Source organism: Entelurus aequoreus, linkage group LG19 (assembly GCF_033978785.1).
Source record: "Entelurus aequoreus isolate RoL-2023_Sb linkage group LG19, RoL_Eaeq_v1.1, whole genome shotgun sequence".
Classification (NCBI taxonomy): domain Eukaryota; kingdom Metazoa; phylum Chordata; class Actinopteri; order Syngnathiformes; family Syngnathidae; genus Entelurus; species Entelurus aequoreus.
In genome coordinates, this window is record NC_084749.1 from 44,462,139 (window position 1) to 44,483,349 (window position 21,211).

The 21,211-nt window shown below is 39.4% G+C and overlaps 1 protein-coding gene across 1 annotated transcript in view; it reads right to left on the bottom strand.

Annotated features, from left to right (window-relative positions):
- Positions 1-20,876, bottom strand: part of LOC133634945 (cystathionine gamma-lyase-like) — a 37,791-nt gene extending 16,915 nt beyond the window's left edge. Inside the window, exons 1-6 of the mRNA XM_062027605.1 lie at positions 20,606-20,876; positions 9,851-9,932; positions 3,775-3,870; positions 3,596-3,705; positions 708-842; positions 578-635 (exon numbers count right to left, since the gene is read on the bottom strand). Of these exons, the coding sequence (XP_061883589.1) occupies positions 578-635; positions 708-842; positions 3,596-3,705; positions 3,775-3,870; positions 9,851-9,932; positions 20,606-20,788 (664 nt within the window). The 5' untranslated portion in view covers positions 20,789-20,876. The remainder of the gene's footprint in view (positions 1-577; positions 636-707; positions 843-3,595; positions 3,706-3,774; positions 3,871-9,850; positions 9,933-20,605) is intronic.
- Positions 20,877-21,211: the final 335 nt, after the last annotated feature.

Consider the following 21,211-nt stretch of genomic DNA (forward strand, 5'->3'; position numbering starts at 1 on the left):
TTTATTTACACACGTAATTTTACAAAAAAAACAGTTTATTTACACACGTTATTTTACAAACTAGTTTATTTACATACTTGTTTATTTACACACGTTATTTTACAAACAAACCCCAGTTTATTTACACACGTTATTTTATAAACTAGTTTATTTACACACGCTATTTTACAAACCAGTTTATTTACACACGTTATTTTACAAACTAGTTTATTTACACACGTAATTTTACAAACAAACCAGTTTATTTACACACGTTATTTTACAAACAAACCAGTTTATTTACACACGTTATTTTACAAACTAGTTTATTTACAAACAAACCCCAGTTTATTTACACACGCTATTTTACAAACCAGTTTATTTACACACGTTATTTTACAAACAAGTTTATTTACACACGTTATTTTACAAACTAGTTTATTTACACACGTTATTTTACAAACTAGTTTATTTACACACGTAATTTTACAAACAAACCACAGTTTATTTACTCACGTTATTTTACAAAAAAAAAACACTTAAAAGTTAATGACAAATGTACTGGGATGGAGGTCTCATGGGAACAAAGTCCACCTACCGTTCATGTACTTGGTGGCTGAGTACATGCAGATATCTGCTCCCAAAGCCAGGGGGCGCTGGTAGAGGACACAAAGAATGAGTGTCCGGCAATGAGTGAAGACGTTGGTGCTGACGTCTTCCTGTCTCACCTGGAAGTAGGCGGACATGAAGGTGTTGTCCACCACCACCACGATGTCCTTGCTGTGGTGGTGCACCAAGTCGGAGCAGGCCCTGATGTCCACCACCTTCATGGTGGGGTTGGTGGGTGTCTCCAGCCACACCATCTACACAAGTGGGGACACCATGAATTCCAATCCGGCTTCAGAACTAACCACTCCACTGACACATGCCTTCTCTATCTGAGCGACCACGTCAAACATGAGGTGGACGCGGGCAAATACTGCGGCATGGTCATGCTGGACCTTCACAAGGCCTTTGACACCGTTAACCACACTATATTGTTGGATAAGCTCAGAGCAATCGGATTTAACAAAACCTCATGGAGCTGGATGCAGTCTTACTTGGAGGGGAGGGTGAACGGCACCGTGTCCCCCCCCCCCTCTCAGTGAGCCGTGGAGTCCCCCAAGGCAGTATATTAGGGCCTTTACTGTTCCTAATATACACAAACGACATGTCATCGGCATGCGACTGTGAATTGTTCTTGTTTGCGGATGACTCGGCCTTGCTGGTATCCGACAAGGACAAGTCACAGGTGAAGAAAATCCTCAGTGCTGAGCTCTGTAGAACTTGCACCTGGCTCGCTGACAACAAGCTATCCATACACTTGGGTAAAACTGAATCCATCCTGTTTGGGTCCCACATCAACCTTGAGAAAGTCAGTGACTTCACCATAAAAGTAGGTGACATTGTTATCACCAGGAAAGATGAGGTCACCTACCTAGGTTCCATTCTAGAGGCTAACCTTTCCTGTGATAAAATGGCAACCAAGGTCATGAAAAAGGTCAACCAACGAACGAGATTTCTCTACAGAATCTCCTCTCTGGTCAACAAAAGCACCTTGAGGATTCTGGCGGGAACTCTCGTTCAACCCTTTTTCCATTACGCATGCACCTCCAAAACCCTCAAATCTAGACTCCAAACATCCCAGAACAAGCTAGTCAGATTACTTCTAGACCTCCACCCCCAGATCCCACCTCACTCCTACCCACTTCTCCAAAGTGAGCTGGCTCAGGGTGGAGGACAGAGTAAAACAACTTGCACTGAGCCTAGTCTATAAAATCCGCTACACCTCCCTGATACCAAAGTACATGTCAAACTACTTCCTTAGCGTAAATGACCGCCATAACCACAACACCAGGGGGAGCTCCACTAACCTCGTTAAACCCAGATTCCGAACTAACCAAGGTCTTAACTCATTCTCTTTCTATGCCACATCAATGTGGAATGCACTCCCAACAGGTGTAAAAGAAAGGGCATCTCTATCCTCCTTCAAAACCACACTAAAAGAACACCTCCAGGCAACTTCTACCCTAAACTAACACCCTCCCCGGATTGCTAATAATCAAATGTAGATACTTTTGCTTATGCCTTCTGATCTCTCTCTCTATGTCCACTACTTATCCTACCAAGTCAGTCCTACACTGTTTCAATGTCCATTTCTCTGATGATGCAATTGTTGATGACTGAAGTGTTGATATCAACCAAACCTGAATGCACTACCAACACACCTTCAAATTCCAACTTCCCTACTAAATTTTAAAACTGCCATAAAATCATGGCTCAGCTCAACCTCTACCTGATCTCAACCAAAATTGATCCCCAGCAACTTTCTGAAGCATCAAACAGGTTATATGTGGTTATAGTGTATATATATTTATATGTGGTTATAGAGTATATATATTTATATGTGGTTATAGAGTATATATATTTATATGTGGTTATAGTCTATATATATTTATATGTGGTTATAGTCTATATATATTTATATGTGGTTATAGAGTATATATATTTATATGTGGTTATAGAGTATATATATATTTATATGTGGTTATAGTGTATATATATTTATATGTGGTTATAGTGTATATATATTTATATGGTTATAGTATATATATATATATATATATATATATATATATATATATATATATATATATATATATATATATATATATATATATATATATATATATATATATATATATGTATATATATATATATATATATATACATATATATATGTATATATATATATATATACATATATATATGTATATATATATATATATATATATATATATATATATATATATGGTTATAGTGTGTGTATATATATATTTATATGTGGTTATAGTGTATATATATTTATATGGTTGTAGTGTATATATATTTATATGTGGTTATGGTGTATATATATATATACATATATATATATATATATATATATATATATATATATATATATATATATATATATATATATATATATACTGTATGTGGTTTTTTATTAATGGTTGATTTATATAGGCTAGTAAGATAAAAGATAAAAACTTGTCAGGTACAAAACTTTATCTTACTAGCCTATATAAATCAACCATTTATAAATACACATTAGTAGGCTAAATGAACCTCTTCAACATATGTATGTGGTTTATATATATTTATATGTGGTTATAGTGTATATATATATATATATATATATATATATATATATATATATATATATATATATATATATATATATATATATATGTGGTCTTGGAGTCAACATGTACATAGTGTCATGTACATAGTGTCATGTACATAGTGTCATGTACATAGTGTCATTGTCCTGTTGGAACACCCAACCCAACCCAACCTCTGGGCTGATGATTTTAGCCAATCAGAGCGGACCTCTTCCGGCTCCACTTTTGGTTGTCGTTTACAGCCGACATGAACCGAATGAGCGAACTTGGAGCTCGACGTGCAGCTATGACTTGGAGTTATCAGATGAAGTCATTGTTGAGAAAAAAAAGCTAACCTAACATCGGCTGTGGTCATGAAGTGATGTGGAGAAAAACCAGCACATGTGACTTACTTTGGTGTTGGGCTTCATGGCCGCCTTGAGCAGCTCCAGGTTGGTACAATCCACCAAAGTGATCTGCAGCCCGAACTCCGCAGCGACTTTTTGGAAGTAGCGATTGGTGCCTGAGTTGGCAAAGTGACAACATCTTCAACGTCAAAGCAGAACATCTCATGCACGCCGGCTGAGCTCACCTCCATAAACATCATCCATGCAGATGATGCCGTCTCCCGCTTTCAGCATGTGAGTGATGGTGACTGTTGCTGCCAGACCTGAAGCCACCGCCAGACCTGCAGCACACAAACTTCTCGTCCAGTTCACACTTGGAACTAGAGGTGATACCATTCATTCGCTAGGTTTTTTTTAACGCCATTTCACGTTGTTTAGTAAACAGTAGTCAAAGCTCACATTTCGCACGGACTGTTTAGGTCAGGGGTCACCAACCTTTTTGAAAACAAGAGCTACTTCTTGGGTAGTGATTAATGCGAAGGGCTACCAGTTTGATACACACTTAAATAAATTGCCAGAAATAGCCAATTTGCTCAATTTTTATTAATAATTAATGATATTTACACTTAATTGAACGGTTTAAAAGAGGAGAAAACACGAAAAAAATGACAATTAAATTTTGAAAGATAGTTTATATTCAATTTCGACTCTTTAAAATTCAAAATTCAACCGAAAAAAAGAAGAGAAAAACGAGCTAATTTGAATCTTTTTGAAAAAATTAAAAAAAGAATTTATGGAACATCATTAGTAATTTTCCCTGATTAAGATTAATTTTAGAATTTTGATGACATGTTTTAAATAGGTTAAAATCCAATCTACACTTTGTTAGAATGTATAACAAATTGGACCAAGCTATATTTCTAACAAAGACAAATCATTATTTCTTCTAGATTTTCCAGAACAAAAATTTTAAAAGAAATTCAAAAGACTTTGAAATAAGATTTAAATTTGATTTTACAGATTTTCTAGATTTGCCAGAATAATTTTTTTGAATTTTAATCATAATAAGTTTGAAGAAATATTTCACAAATATTCTTTGTCGAAAAAACAGAAGCTAAAATGAAGAATTAAATTAATATTTATTTATTATTCTTTACAATAAAACATTTTTTTACTTGAACATTGATTTAAATTGTCAGGAAAGAAGAGGAAGGAATTTAAAAGGTAAAAAGGTATATGTGTTTAAAAATCCTAAAATCATTTTTAAGATTGTATTTTTTCTCTTAAATTGTCTTTCTGAAAGTTATAAGAAGCAAAGTAAAAAAATTAATGAATTTATTTAAACAAGTGAAGACCAAGTCTTTAAAATATTTTCTTGGATTTTCAAATTCTAATTTGAGTTTTGTCTCTCTTAGAATTAAAAATGTCGAGCAAAGCGAGACCAGCTTGCTAGTAAATAAATAAAATTTAAAAAATATTAAAATATTTTCTTGGATTTTCAAATTCTATTTGGGTTTTGTCTCTCTTAGAATCAAAAATGTCGAGCAAAGCGAGACCAGCTTGCTAGTAAATAAATAAAATTTAAAAAATATTAAAATATTTTCTTGGATTTTCAAATTCTATTTGGGTTTTGTCTCTCTTAGAATCAAAAATGTCGAGCAAAGCGAGACCAGCTTGCTAGTAAATAAATAAAATTTAAAAAATAGAGGCAGCTCACTGGTAATTGCTGCTATTTGAGCTATTTTTAGAACAGGCCACCGGGCGACTCATCGGGTCCTTACGGGCGACCTGGTGCCCGCGGGCACCGCGTTGGTGACCCCTGGTTTAGGTGTTGCACAGCGTGTTTACGTCACAGATCATACCCCCCCCCCTGCACTGCACAACACCGCTCTTTTAAAATACGCTTGAGTTTAGAAAACCTTTTCGCCAACATACCTCGCAATGGCAGACGCCGCAGAAAGCAGAGGACAAGAGCCATAGCAAAACGAGGCAATTAAGAAGTGACAAAACGTTGTCTAAGGCAGTGTTTTTCAACCACTGTGCCGCAAGATACAGTCTGATGTGCCGTGGGAGATTATCTAATTTCACCTAATTGGGTTAAAAATATTTTTTTGCACAGAAGTAATTATTAATCCATCAATAATGTGTTGTTGTTGAGTGTCCGTGCTGTCTAGAGCTGTGTAATACTCTTCCATATCAGTAGGTGGCAGCAGGTAGCTAATTGCTTTGGAGATGTCGGAAACGCGTCGTGTCATGATCACAATATGCGGACGACAGCGGAAAGCAGTGTGCAGGTAAAAAGGTATCTTATGCTTAAACCAAAAATAAACAAAAGGTGAGTGCCGCTAAGAAAAGGCATTGAAGCTTAGGAATGGCTATGCAAAACGAAACTAAAACTGAACTGGCTGCAAAGTAAACAAAAACACAAAAATGCTGGACGACAGCAAAGACTTACAGCGTGTGGAGCAGAGACGGCGTCCACAAAGTACACCCGAACATGACATGACAATCAACAATGTCCCCACAAAGAAGGATAGCATCCGCACAATTTAAAGTCTGGATTGCTAAAACAAAGCAGGTGTGGGGAATAGCGCTCAAAGGAAGACATGAAACTGCTCCAGGAAAATACAAGTTGACACGCTTTGTTTATGCGGTCACACCACACAGCACATAGGGCTGTGAGCGCACCAGTTTTTATCAGCACACACAAATTGGCACAATCAACCACGGACGCATTTCACCTGTGCGTGTCAGCCTTCAATAATGAAAACAGGCGTTTAGGAAATAAAAGACAATTAGGCCAAGCGCAATAATTGAGGGCACATCTTAACATGTATAATTAAACCTTAATTAAGGAACAATATCATTCATTTGATTACTCGATTAATCGATCGGGATATTCGATAGAATACTCGATTACTAAAATATTCGATAGCTGCAGCTCTACTTGGAACACAGACTTTATTCACAATAACTTTTCACCTGCTTACATAAAGAACATGTGTTCAAACACTGAAGTCTACACGTTCAAACACTGAAGTTTACCTGTTCAAACACTCAAGTTTACCTGTTCAAACACTCAAGTTTACCTGTTCAAACACTCAAGTTTACCTGTTCAAACACTCAAGTTTACCTGTTCAAACACTCATGTTTACCTGTTCAAACACTGAAGTCGACACGTTCACACACTCAAGTCGACACGTTCACACACTCAAGTCGACACGTTCACACACTCAAGTCGACACGTTCACACACTCAAGTCGACACGTTCACACACTCAAGTCGACACGTTCAAACACTGAAGTCGACACTTTCACACACTGAAGTCGACACTTTCACACACTGAAGTCGACACTTTCACACACTGAAGTCGACACGTTCACACACTCAAGTCGACACGTTCACACACTCAAGTCGACACGTTCACACACTCAAGTCGACACGTTCACACACTCAAGTCGACACGTTCACACACTCAAGTCGACACGTTCACACACTCAAGTCGACACGTTCACACACTCAAGTCGACACGTTCACACACTCAAGTCGACACGTTCACACACTCAAGTCGACACGCTCAAACACTCAAGTCGACACGCTCATACACTCAAGTCGACACGTTCAAACACTCAAGTCGACACGTTCAAACACTCAAGTCGACACGTTCAAACACTCAAGTCGACACGTTCAAACACTCAAGTCGACACGTTCAAACACTCAAGTCGACACGTTCAAACACTCAAGTCGACACGTTCATACACTCAAGTCGACACGTTCATACACTCAAGTCGACACGTTCATACACTCAAGTCGACACGCTCAAACACTCAAGTCGACACGCTCATACACTCGAGTCGACACGTTCAAACACTCAAGTCGACACGTTCAAACACTCAAGTCGACACGTTCAAACACTCAAGTCGACACGCTCATACACTGAAGTCGACACGTTCATACACTGAAGCCGACACGTTCATACACTGAAGTCGACACGTTCATACACTGAAGTCGACACGTTCATACACTGAAGTCGACACGTTCATACACTGAAGTCGACACGTTCAATAACTCAAGTCGACACGTTCAATAACTCAAGTCGACACGTTCAATAACTCAAGTCGACACGTTCAATAACTCAAGTCGACACGTTCAAACACTCAAGTCGACATGTTCAAACACTCAAGTCGAAACGTTCAAACACTCAAGTCGACACATTCAAACACTCAAGTCGACACGTTCAAACACTCAAGTCGACACGTTCAAACACTCAAGTCGACACGTTCAAACACTCAAGTCGACACGTTCAAACACTCAAGTCGACACGTTCAAACACTCAAGTCGACACGTTCAAACACTCAAGTCGACACGTTCAAACACTCAAGTCGACACGTTCAAACACTCAAGTCGACACGTTCAAACACTCAAGTCGACACGTTCAAACACTCAAGTCGACACGTTCAAACACTCAAGTCGACACGTTCAAACACTCAAGTCGACACGTTCAAACACTCAAGTCGACACGCTCATACACTGAAGTCGACACGTTCAAACACTGAAGTCTACTCGTTCAAACACTGAAGTCTACTCGTTCAAACACTCAAGTCCACACGTTCAAACACTCAAGTCCACACGTTCAAACACTCAAGTCCACACGTTCAAACACTCAAGTCCACACGTTCAAACACTCAAGTCGACACGTTCAAACACTCAAGTCCACACGTTCAAACACTCAAGTCCACACGTTCAAACACTCAAGTCGACACGTTCAAACACTCAAGTCGACACGTTCAAAAACTCAAGTCGACACGTTCAAAAACTCAAGTCTACACGTTCAAACACTCAAGTCTACACGTTCAAACACTGAAGTGTACACGTTCAAACACCGAAGTCTACAAGTTCAAACACTCAAGTCTACTTGTTCAAACACTCAAGTCTACACGTTCAAACACTCAAGTCGACACATTCAAACACTCAAGTCGACACGTTCAAACACTCAAGTCGACACGTTCAAACACTCAAGTCGACACGTTCAAACACTCAAGTCGACACGTTCAAACACTCAAGTCGACACGTTCAAACACTGAAGTCGACACGTTCAAACACTGAAGTCTATACATTCAAACACTGAAGTCTACTTGTTCAAACACTGAAGTCTACTTGTTCAAACACTGAAGTCTACATGTTCAAACACTGAAGTCTACTTGTTCAAACACTGAAGTCTACACGTTCAAACACTGAAGTCTACACGTTCAAACACTGAAGTCTACACGTTCAAACACTGAAGTCTACACGTTCAAACACTGAAGTATACACGTTCAAACACTGAAGTTTACACGTTCAAACACTGAAGTCTACACGTTCTAACACTCAAGTCGACACGTTTAAACACTGAAGTCTACTTGTTCAAACAAGTCTATACATTCAAACACTGAAGTCTACTCGTTCAAACACTGAAGTCTACACGTTCAAACACTGAAGTCTACACGTTCAAATACTGAAGTCTACACGTTCAAACACTGAAGTCTACACGTTCAAACACTGAAGTCTACACGTTCAAACACTGAAGTCTACACGTTCAAACACTGAAGTCTACACGTTCAAACACTGAAGTCTACACGTTCAAACACTGAAGTCTACACGTTCAAACACTGAAGTCTACACGTTCAAACACTGAAGTCTACACGTTCAAACACTGAAGTCTACACGTTCAAACACTGAAGTCTACACGTTCAAACACTGAAGTCTACACGTTCAAACACTGAAGTCTATACATTCAAACACTGAAGTCTACTTGTTCAAACACTGAAGTCTACACGTTCAAACACTGAAGTCTACACGTTCAAACACTGAAGTCTACACGTTCAAACACTGAAGTCTACACGTTCAAACACTGAAGTCTACACGTTCAAACACTGAAGTTTACACGTTCAAACACTGAAGTCTACACGTTCAAACACTGAAGTCTACACGTTCAAACACTGAAGTCTACACGTTCAAACACTGAAGTCTACACGTTCAAACACTGAAGTCTACACGTTCAAACACTGAAGTCTACACGTTCAAACACTGAAGTCTACACGTTCAAACACTGAAGTCTACACGTTCAAACACTGAAGTCTACACGTTCAAACACTGAACATCCTGTAGAAATGTAAAATATGAGAATGTCAACCTTTACAATTCAAGGTTTCATTGTGCTGCTATGAAAGTAAACTTCCCTACAGATTTTATTGTATGAAGATTGTTTCAGAATGTGAACATTTGAGCGTCAAAGAACGGATTGTGGTTGACCATGGAGGTCCTACTGCAGTATTTACTTACAGTACTTGGCCCCGTCCAGTGCCGCGACAGCCTTCTCAAGACAGTTCCTTGTCGGGTTTCCACTGCGACTGTACTCAAAGCCCTGGATAGAAACATCCTCCGTTATCTCAGCCCAGTTTTGGCATGAGGACGTAAAAAAAAGGCCAATAATAATAATTCATAACTGCAACAGAACTACAGCAGCAGATGCAACATGTACACATAAAATACCAGTAAATTAAAAATAACAATTAGTAATAAGTTTGCTAAGAAGCACTGCTCACCAGGCCACGCCCCCTTTCCCTCCTTGCAGTGCTTATCGCTAACAGTACGTCTTCCTTTTTTTTTTAAACGGGAATTCCAGATTTTGTCCTTCTTTCCCCGGAGTCTTTCTCCCGTTCTCTGAGTTTTGGCTTCTACGGCGAGTCGCGCCGCAAATCTCCATTTGCAACACTCGCCGTGTGGGTTCATTGGAAGGAGCGCCACGAGTTTCATGATCCGTCATTCAATCACATAAGGTGACAGACATGGATGGACCACGAAGACCACAGAAATGATATCACTGACAAAAATGTGTAAATATCTTGACAAATATGAGATGATTATATAAGTCAAGAAGGTGAGGCAGCAGCTCACACATTCTCATACTTTCTGTCACATCCATCTTGGAAAATGTCCCAACTATAATCTACGTGAAGGAGCTCAGAATTGCAACGTTGACAATATTTAGAAATCGTATATTTCATATCAATATTGAGAAGTCATTGATGTAAATTGTTACAAATTGAGAACAGGAAGTGAAGATATGTGTCGGTGATTGCTATGAAGTAGAATTAAATCTTCCTACTCCTTTTCAGACATGTAAAGAGAAATGAAAACGAGTCAAATTCGTGACATATCACATTGGAACTTTGTACATGTTCCACAGGAACTTCAACCAACCAATATTTTATGGTTCCTCACGAGGAAACCCTACAAGTGTTATAACCATAAAGTGTCATAAAAGTGTATAAAATGTAGTGGATGAGTTATTGTGATGTAGACAAATGTCATATTTTCCCAGGAGAATTTGAAATAAAATGTTGATGCTCCTCTTAGACCAGGGGTCTGCAACCCACGGCTCTGGAGCCGCATGCGGCTCTTTCATGCCTCCAGCCTGGCTCCCTTTGGCTTTTAAAAAATTTAAATAAATAATGGCTATTTAAAGGCCTACTGAAACCTACTACTACCGACCACGCAGTCTGATAGTTTATATATCAATGATGAAATCTTAACATTGCAACACATGCCAATACGGCCGGGTTAACTTATAAAGTGACTTTTTAAAATTCCCGGGAAATATCCGGCTGAAACGTCGCGGTATGATGACGTATGCGCGTGACGAAGTCCGAGTAACGGAAGTTATGGTACCCGTAGAATCCTATACAAAAAGCTCTGTTTTCATTTCATAATTCCACAGTATTTTGGACATCTTTTGCAATTTGTTTAATGAACAATGAAGGCTGCAAAGAAGACAGTTGTAGGTGGGATCGGTGTATTAGCAGCGGACTACAGCAACACAACCAGGAGGACTTTGTTGGAGCGCTAGCCGCGCTAGCCGCGCTAGCCGCCGACCTCACCTTGACTTCCTACGTCTCCGGGCCGCCAAACGCATCGGGTGAAGTCCTTCGTCCTTCTGCCGATCGCTGGAACGCAGGTGAGCACGGGTGTTGATGAGTAGATGAGGGCTGGCTGGCGTAGGTGGAGAGCTAATGTTTTTAGCATAGCTCTGTGAGGTCCCGTTGCTAAGTTGCTAAGTTAGCTTCAATGGCGTCGTTAGCACAGCATTGTTAACCTTCGCCAGCCTGGAAAGCATTAACCGTGTATTTACATGTCCACGGTTTAATAGTATTGTTGATTTTCTATCTATCCTTCCTCTATCCTTTATTTTTTTGTTTCTTTATGCAGTTAAAGCACGATGCTATCATGTTAGCTCGTAGCTAAAGCATTTCGCCGATGTATTGTCGTGGAGATAAAAGGCACTGAATGTCCATTTTGCGTTCTCGACGCTCATTTTCAAGAGGATATAGTATCCCAGGTGGTTTAACATACAAATCTGTGATCTACAATAGAAAAAGGAGAGTGTGTAATCCAATGAGCCAGCTTGTACCTAAGTTACGGTCAGAGCGAAAAAAGATACGTCCTGCACTGCACTCTAGTCCTTCACTGTAACGTTCCTCATCTACGAATCTTTCATCCTCGCTCAAATTAATGGGGTAATCATCACTTTCTCGGTCCGAATCTCTCTCGCTCCATTGTAAACAACGGGGAATTGTGAGGAATACTAGCTCCTGTGACGTCACGCTACTTCCGCTACAGGCAAGGCTTTTTTTTTATCAGCGAGCAAAAGTTGCGAACTTTATCGTCGATTTTCTCTATTAAATCCTTTCAGCAAAAATATGGCAATATCGCGAAATGATCAAGTATGACACATAGCATGGATCTGCTATTCCCGTTTAAATAAAAAAAAATCATTTCAGTAGGCCTTTAATTTTAATTTATTTTATTTTATTTAGTTAGTCTATTTTAATGTCGCCGTTTTTTATTTTAGAGTTTGTGATCTTGCAATATTTTGTCTATCGAAATGTACGTAACACCCCCGATGCGTCATCTTTTGCTGCCAAGCAATTGCATTGTTTGGAGTGGTCAACCCCCAGTAAATTAGCAATGGACAAATCAAAAAGAGACCCATTTCTGATGAAAATAAAACATTCAAAGGCCTACTGAAAGCCACTACTAGCGACCACGCAGTCTGATAGTTTATATATCAATGATGACATCTTAACATTGCAACACATGCCAATACGGCCGGGTTAACTCATAAAGTGCAATTTTAAATTTCCCGGGAAATATCCGGCTGAAACGTCTCGGTATGATGACGTATGCGTGTGACGTAGTCAGTTAAACGGAAGTATTGGTACCCCGTAGAATCCTATACAAAAAGCTCTGTTTTCATTTCATAATTCCACAGTATTCTGGACATCTGTGTTGGTGAATCTTTTGCAATTTGTTTCATGAACAATGAAGGCTGCAAAGAAGAAAGTTGTAGGTGGGATCGGTGTATTAGCGGCGGACTACAGCAACACAACCGGAGGACTTTGTTGGAGAGCAGACGCGCTAGCCGGCGACCTCACCTTGACTTCCTACGTCTCCGGGCCGCCAAACGCATCTGTGATCGGGTGAAGTCCTTCGTCGCACCGTCGATCGCTGGAACGCAGGTGAGCACGGGTGTTGATGAGTAGATGAGGGCTGGCTGGCGTAGGTGGAGAGCTAATGTTTTTAGCATAGCTCTGTGAGGTCCGGTTGCTAAGTTAGCTTCAATGGCGTCGTTAGCACAGCATTGTTAAGCTTCGCCAGCCTGGAAAGCATTAACCGTGTATTTACATGTCCACGGTTTAATAGTATTGTTGATTTTCTATCTATCCTTCCAGTCAGAGGTTTATTTCTTTTGTTTCTATATGCAGTTAAAGCACGATGCTATCCCGCTAGCTCGTAGCTAAAGTGTTTCACCGATGTATTGTCGTGGAGATAAAAGTCACTGTGAATGTCCATTTCGCGTTCTCGACTCTCATTTTCAAGAGGATATAGTATCCCAGGTGGTTTAAAATACAAATCCGTGATCTACAATAGAAAAAGGAGAGAGTGTGGAATCCAATGAGCCAGCTTGTATCTAAGTTACGGTCAGAGCGAAAAAAGATACTTCCATCACTGCCTCTCAAGTCCTTCACTGTAACGTTCCTCATCCACGAATCTTTCATCCTCGCTCAAATTAATGGGGAAATCGTCGCTTTCTCGGTCCGAATCGCTCTCACTTCTGGCCGCCATCACTGTAAACAATAGGGAACTTTGCGGAAATGTTCAGCTGACTACGTCACGCTCCTTCCGGTAGGGGCAAGGCTTTTTTTTGTCAGATACCAAAAGTTGCGATCTTTATCGTCGTTGTTCTACACTAAATCCTTTCAGTAAAAATATGGCAATATCGCGAAATGATCAAGTATGACACATAGAATAGATCTGCTATCCCCGTTTAAATAAAAAAATGTCATTTCAGTAGGCCTTTAAATGTAATGAAACTAAAATTTGTGTTATTGTCATTTTAGGGCTTAAAACTGAGTTTGTAGCTCTAGGTGGGTTAACTTTGGTGGGAAATGGGCTCAAATGGCTCTTTGTATGCTGAAGGTTGCCGACCCCTGTCTTAGACACACGTAATAAAGGTGTTTGACGGGAAATTAAACACATTATGTCACTACAAAATAATGTTCAAAAACAACTTAAAGTCTTGTCCAGGGGCCGTACTTATCAAGCTTCTTAGAGTGCCATTTTACACTTAAGTCCTGAGAATTTGCGAAATTTAGTCCTACTCTCAAACTTAAGAATAAAAGCTTTTTATCAACGTTCTTAAGTCTAAGAATCACTCCTACTCTCCACGATATTTAAGAGACCTTCAGAGGTGTCTTAAGTGGTTAGGAGTTGCCAGCAGGGGATGGCACTGAGGCGAGAGAGACGTGCGCGAACAATGTTTTTGTTTTTTTTTGATGACGAGCAGCTGATCAAACGGTATCGTTTAGACAGAGCGGATATTATTTTTGTCACAGATTTAATACTTTTCGATTCTTTGTTGATTTCTGCATGTGTCTGCAGTGGGCTAGTATATATAGAGCCACCCACACCAGTTTCAAATTAGTTGCCTAATTAATGAATTGGAAAGAAAATGTTATGACAGTAGCGTATGTGTGTGGCCGTGAGGTGAGTGACGTCAGTGAGTGTGTGGGCGATAGAAGAGAGGGAGCGGTAGCGTGAGTGCCGGCGGGGACTAGTTTGTTTTGTATTATTTTGTAGTTTATTGTCAAAATATACACTCCCATTGTCCACTTAAATATTTCCAAGATATTTCTTTATTCTTAGACAACGGATTCCCTTCCGTGATTGGTCATTTCTATGGACACAGAAATGACGTCACCTAAAATTGCGTTTACGGCACATAGTAATGTCGTAATTCAGCTCTGAGTGTGACACTTAGATTCAGTCCTACACTTCACTGAAAGTGTGAGTAAGACGCTTGATAACTAACTTTTAAGTGCAGCTTTCAGCGAAGAATTTATTTACTCTTAAGTCAACTCTTACCAGACTTCTTAGGAGTCATTCTAAGAAGCTTGATAAGTACGGCCCCTGATGTTTACTGACGTATAATATTCATGTTAAATAACGTTTACTGCAAAATAATATTATTCGAAATATCGTCCTCCTGGACTGATAATGATCGGTATCAGTATCGGCCTTGAAAAAACCATCTCAGTCCATCTCTAGTGATCACTAATTAAAACAACGTTGTTGAAGAATGTGTGCTCTATTGCATGTTCCTTCTCGTGGCTGCATGGAAGAAGTGTGGACCATTAAACATTCTTCATGGCATTGTTCCTTCAACCAAAGACCGTAGTTTACCACAAAAATAAGCAACCTATGGCATTTTTGACAGAGATGTAATGACTGCAAGACATGTTGCGCAACATTCACTGAGAATCCTTAGAGTACTGAAGACATTTATTATTGTCAGCCGTCATAAAAAAAGGAGCATGGAGGCAATTAACTACAGTATGTGCTTGAAAGAACCAGTTAGACCGAGGAACATTGTGTTCAGTCTTGCACAACGTGATCCAAAAGGAGTATGGAGATGCTAAAACTTCCTGTCTCAGCATGAAAGGATGGTTCGTGGGCTGCCTGTGTTCAAATCTACAAAAAGCAGTGAAGTTGTCACGTTGTGTAAATGGTAAATAAAAAGAGAATACAATGATTTTGCAAATCCTTTTCAACTTTAGTTCAATTGAATAGACTGCAAAGACAAGATACCTAACGTTGGAACTGGTAAACTTTGTTATGTTTTTGCAAATATGAGCTCATTTGGAATTTGATGCTTGCAACATGTTTCAAAAAAGCTGGCACAAGTGGCAAAAAGGACTGAAAAAGTTGTGGAATGCTCATCAAACACTTATTTGGAACATCCCACTGGTGAACGGGATAATTGGGAACAGGTGGGTGCCATGATTGGGTATAAAAGCAGCTTCCATGAAATGCTCAGTCATTCACAAACAAGGTCGGGGCGAGGGTCACCACTTTGTCCACAAATGCCTGAGCAAATTGTTTAAGAACAACATTTCTCAAGCAGCTATTGCAAGGAATTTACCATCTACGCTCCGTAATATCATCAAAAGGTTCAGAGAATCTGGAGAAATCACTGCACGTAAGCGTAATAAACATTGAATGTTGAATGAATTGAATGACCTTGGATCCCTCGGATGGTGCTGCATCAACAAGCCACATCAGCGTGAAGGATATCACCACATGGGCTCAGGAGCACTTCAGAAAACCACTGTCAGTAACTACAGTTGGTCGCTACATCTGTAAGAGCAAGTTAAAACTCTACTATGCAAAGCCAAAGCCATTTATCAACAACACCCAGAAAGGCTGCCGGCTTCGCTGGGCCTGAGCTCATCTAAGATGGACTGATGCAAAGTGGAAAAGTGTTCTGTGGTCTGACCAGTCCACATTTCAAATTGTTTTTGGAAACTGTGGACGTCCAAAGAGGAAAAGAACCATGCGGACTGTTCTAGGGTCAAAGTTCAAAAGCCAGTATCTGTGATGGTATGGGGGTGTGTTAGTTCCCAGGGCATGGGTAACTTACACATCTGTGAAGGCACCATTAATGCTGAAAGGTACATACAGCTTTTGGAGCAACATATGTTGCCATCCAAGCAACGTTACCATGGACGCCCCTGCTTATTTCAGCAAGACGATGCCAAGCCACGTGTTACAACAGCGTGGCTTCGTAGTAAAAGAGTGCGGGTACTAGACTGGCCTGCCTGTAGTCCAGACCTGTCTCCTGTTGAAAATGTTGAAGGCTAAAATATGAGAAGGGAGACTGTTGAACAACTTAAGCTGTACATGGGAAAGAATTCCACTTCAAAAATGTGTCTCCTCAGTTCCCAAACCTTTACTGGGTGTTGTTAAAAGGAAAGGCCATGTAACACACTGGTAAAAATGCCTTTTTTGCAATGTGTTGCTGCCATTAAATTCTAAGCTCATGATTATTTGCAAAAAAAAGGAAGTTTCTCAGTGTGAACATGAAATATTTTGTCTTTGCAGTCTATTCAATTGAATATAAGTTCAAAAGGATTTGTTGTATTCTCTTTTTATTTACCATTTACACAACGTGACAACTTCACTGCTTTTGTGCTACAACATATTGAGAGTGGGTCTTTTTCAAAGGTTGCACACAGTTAGGTTGATCATGTTTGCCGTGTGCATGACTTCACTTGGTGGTTACAAGATCCTTGAGAACTGAGCCACGTGTGCAGACGCCAGCTGATACGAGGACTGCACAGGAAACAGAAAAGGCCCTCACAAGGGCCACAAGCATGCCACTTTAATGCTTTATTTACTTTCCTATGCTACTGTACTGAGTGATTCATTTTGTACAATTTTCCATTTTGTCTACTATTTGTGCACGTTCCTTTTTGAAGTTGTTCTTGATTTATTGTTGTCGATGGCTCGACCACAGCTGGGACTATTTAAGTGCATCACTTCCTATGGAAAGTTGCACACTGACGAAGACATTTTCAAACTGTGTTTGATAGTTTGTATTAAGATTATTAGAAGGACACGAGTGTTGCTGGCCTTGCTTTTACTTTAAGTACACATCTTTATTTTTGACAATAAGCCAAAGGTCAACGGGCCGGCAGAAGTGGTGGTTTCGGGAAAAATGTAACTTTTTGGGTCAGTCATTGACTTCCAAGTTGACAGGTAATGTGTAAGGTAAAGGACCTCTGTGAAGTTGGCCCCACCTCCCAAACTTGTCCAACTCGTTTGTGTTGCAACATGTCTTTGTGTAACTACTCTTAGTTTGAATTTATTAACGTTTCAATATTCATAACCAGCACACCCACTTTGTCAAAACCTCCCTGCTGCGACAAATCCCTGGTCTAATTGTCTAAAAACTATAACAGTTAGATAAAACTTTTTGCAGCGAAAAACGATAAGGACAAGTTTGGGGAGACTTGGACAAGGTTTTAAGAACATTAACAACTTAAAAATGAGTTGTTTAAAATAGTTGGGCCAAAAATGTTTGCAGCACAATGGCGGGCATTTCATCGCCGACATGGTCTCACAAGATGCAGTTTCTCTTTGAATATCCTTCTTGAAAATGGCCTTGCAAATAAATATCTGCCACCTAATCAACGTTTTGTTCTCCTTCTTTGTGGGTCAACACTTCCTGCTTCCTGCTATGACAAGTGAGTGTCCAATCACAGTCTCAGGCTACCGAGATGTCAAAAAGTCGGATTTCTTTTAAGTGTAAAAAAAATTGGGATTTTTTTTCTAAGTGTCAAAAAGTCTGGATTTCTTTTAAGTGTCAAAAAGTCTGGATTTTTTCTAAGTGTCAAAAAGTCGAGATTTTTTTCTAATTGTCAAAAAATCTGGATTTTTTTCTAATTGTCAAAAAATCTGGATTTTTTTCTAAGTGTCAAAAAGTTGGGAATTCTTTTAAATGTCAAAAAATTGGGATTTTTTTCTAAGTGTCAAAAAGTCTGGATTTTTTTTAAGTGTCAAAAATTCGGGATTTTTTTCTAAGTGTCAAAAAATCTTGATTTTTTTCTAAGTGTCAAAAAGTCGGGAATTCTTTTCAGTGTCAAAAAGTCGGGATTTCTTTAAAGTGTCAAAAAATTGGGATTTTTTGGTCAAAAATAAGTGTCAAAATTTTTCTGTCAAAAAGTCTGGATGTTTTCTGTCAAAAAGTCTGGATTTTTTCTAAGTCTCAGAAAATTGGGATTTCTTTTAAGTGTCAAAAAGTCTGGATTTTCTCTAAGTATCAAAAAATCGGGATTTCTTTTAAGTGTCAAAAAATTGGGATTTTTTTCTGAGTGTCAAAAAATTGGGATTTTTTCTAAGTGTCAAAAAGTCTGGATTTGTGTTAATTGTCAAAAATTTGGGATTCTTTTCTAATTGTCAAAAAGTCTGGATTTTTTTCTAAGTGTCAAAAAGTCGGGAATTCTTTTAAGTGTCAAAAATCTGGATTTTTTTCTAAGTGTCAAAAAATCTGGATTTTTTTTCTAAGTGTCAAAAAGTCTGGATTTTTTTCTAAGTGTCAAAAAGTCGGGAATTCTTTAAGTGTCAAAAAGTTGGGATTTTTTGGTCAAAAAGAAGTGTCAAAAAATCTGGATTTTTTTCGAAGTCTCAGACAGTTGGGATTTCTTTTTGTCAAAAAGTCTGGATGTTTTCTGTCAAAAAGTCTGGATGTTTCTGTCAAAAAGTCTGGATGTTCTCTGTCAAAAAGTCTGGATGTTTCTGTCAAAAAGTCTGGATGTTTCTGTCAAAAAGTCCGGATGTTTTCTGTCAAAAAGTCTGGATGTTTTCTGTCAAAAAGTCTGGATGTTTTCTGTCAAAAAGTCTGGATGTTTTCTGTCAAAAAGTCTGGATGTTTTCTGTCAAAAAGTATGGATTTTTTCTAAATCTCAGAAAATTGGGATTTCTTTTAAGTGTCAAAAAGTCGGGATTTTTTCTAAGTGTCAAAAATTTGGGATTTTTCTGTCAAAAAAATAGCGATTTTTTTCTGAGTGTCAAAAAGTCTGGATTTCTTTTACGTGTCAAAAAGTCGGGATTTTTTCTAAGTGTCAAAAAGTCGGGATCTTTTTCTAAGTGTCAAAAAGTCTGGATTTCTTTTAAGTGTCAAAAAGTCTGGATTTTTTTCTAAGTGTCAAAAAGTCGGGAATTCTTTTAAGTGTCAAAAATTCTAGATTTTTTCTGTCAAAAATTCTAGATTTTTTCTGTCAAAAATTTGAGATTTTTTTTGTCAAAAATTTGAGATTTTTTCTGTCAAAAAGTCTGGATTTTTTCTGTCAAAAAGTCTGGATTTTTCCTGTCAAAAAGTCTGGATTTTTTTAAAGTGTCAAAAATCACGTCCCATTGGGAGGAGACCCCGCGGCAGGCCAAGGACCAGATGGGGGGATTACATCTCCTCTCTGGCCTGGGAACGCTTCGGGATTCCCCAGGAGGAAGTCGCAAATGTTGCTCTGGAGAGGGAAGTCTGGGGGTCTCTGCTGGACCTGTTGTCCCCGCGACCCGATACCGGATAAGCGGTTGAAGATGGATGGATGGATGGATGGATGGATGGATGTCAAAAATCAGCCTTCCAGAAGGCCTTACTGACAACAACTCGTGATCTGATTGGCTATCGCAACTGTCCATCACCTGTATGTGCCCGTCCACTTATAGTAGATGGATTTTTTTGATTGATTGAAAAGTACAGTACATATTCCGTACGCCCGCATTGTTGATCCTGAAGGCCCCGGGCAGATTTGGTACAGCATGGCAACATAAGATAGCTGGATTCTGATTGGATAAAAACTCTAAACTAGAAACAACAGCGCAGGAAGGAGCATAATATGACACGAAGAGAATATGAATACTTTTAGATATTTAGGGAAAGTAAATTAAAAAAATACTTTAATTATGATCATGATTTCTGGTTATGTTAGGCCAGCAGGGGAGGTCTTGCTGGCCCACCACTGAATATAATAGTTCCATATTATCGAAACTACTACATTGCTTACACCGGAAGTGTCATTGGACTTATCAAACTAAAAGCCACATGCTAGTAAATATACACGCTCGCCGGATTAGTTGCCATAACGTTACAGTTCTCCATGTTATGGTTAATAAACAAGGCACATGTGGCAGGATACTTACTGCGTGTTTCCCCGGGGCGTGTTGCTTAAACGTGGTCGAGAGAGAAATCGGCGGCACGACCGCCATGGACGTCCATTGTTCTGGCTCTTGGCCGACGTGAATGGCCTCCGTGGCAAACGACTTGAACGCCGCACTGAAGCCGGCAAACGCGTTACTTTCGTGGCTGTCAACGTGATTCTCCATGGTCCTTAAAGCCTCTTTAGGCAGCGTGAAGTGGAAGTAGCAGCCGGTTTCACCAGGAAGTGAGGAGACGTCATGTACACTCGCCCCGCCCCCTGTCCTGTCTGTCGACCAATCAGCGCCCGGCAACATGGCATGCGCGGGGGTGATTGGTGGATCGCCAGGGGCGTTGTGCCACGTGACCAGCCCATACACGTTGTTTAGCTGGCAGTAGTAGCGGTGGGGCGATACTGAAAACGTTAGAGTTGGCCTAATATCGACTGATAACAGTGCCACTCCTATATAAAATCTTTTTCACATCCCTGAATGATTTTGCCTTTAAGTCGTTGATCACAGTTTAATCAGATCAAAACAAGGTATCCCGTACAATAAGACAATATCACAAAGTGTAATTTTGTCTATTGTAATTTACGATATCAACAAACT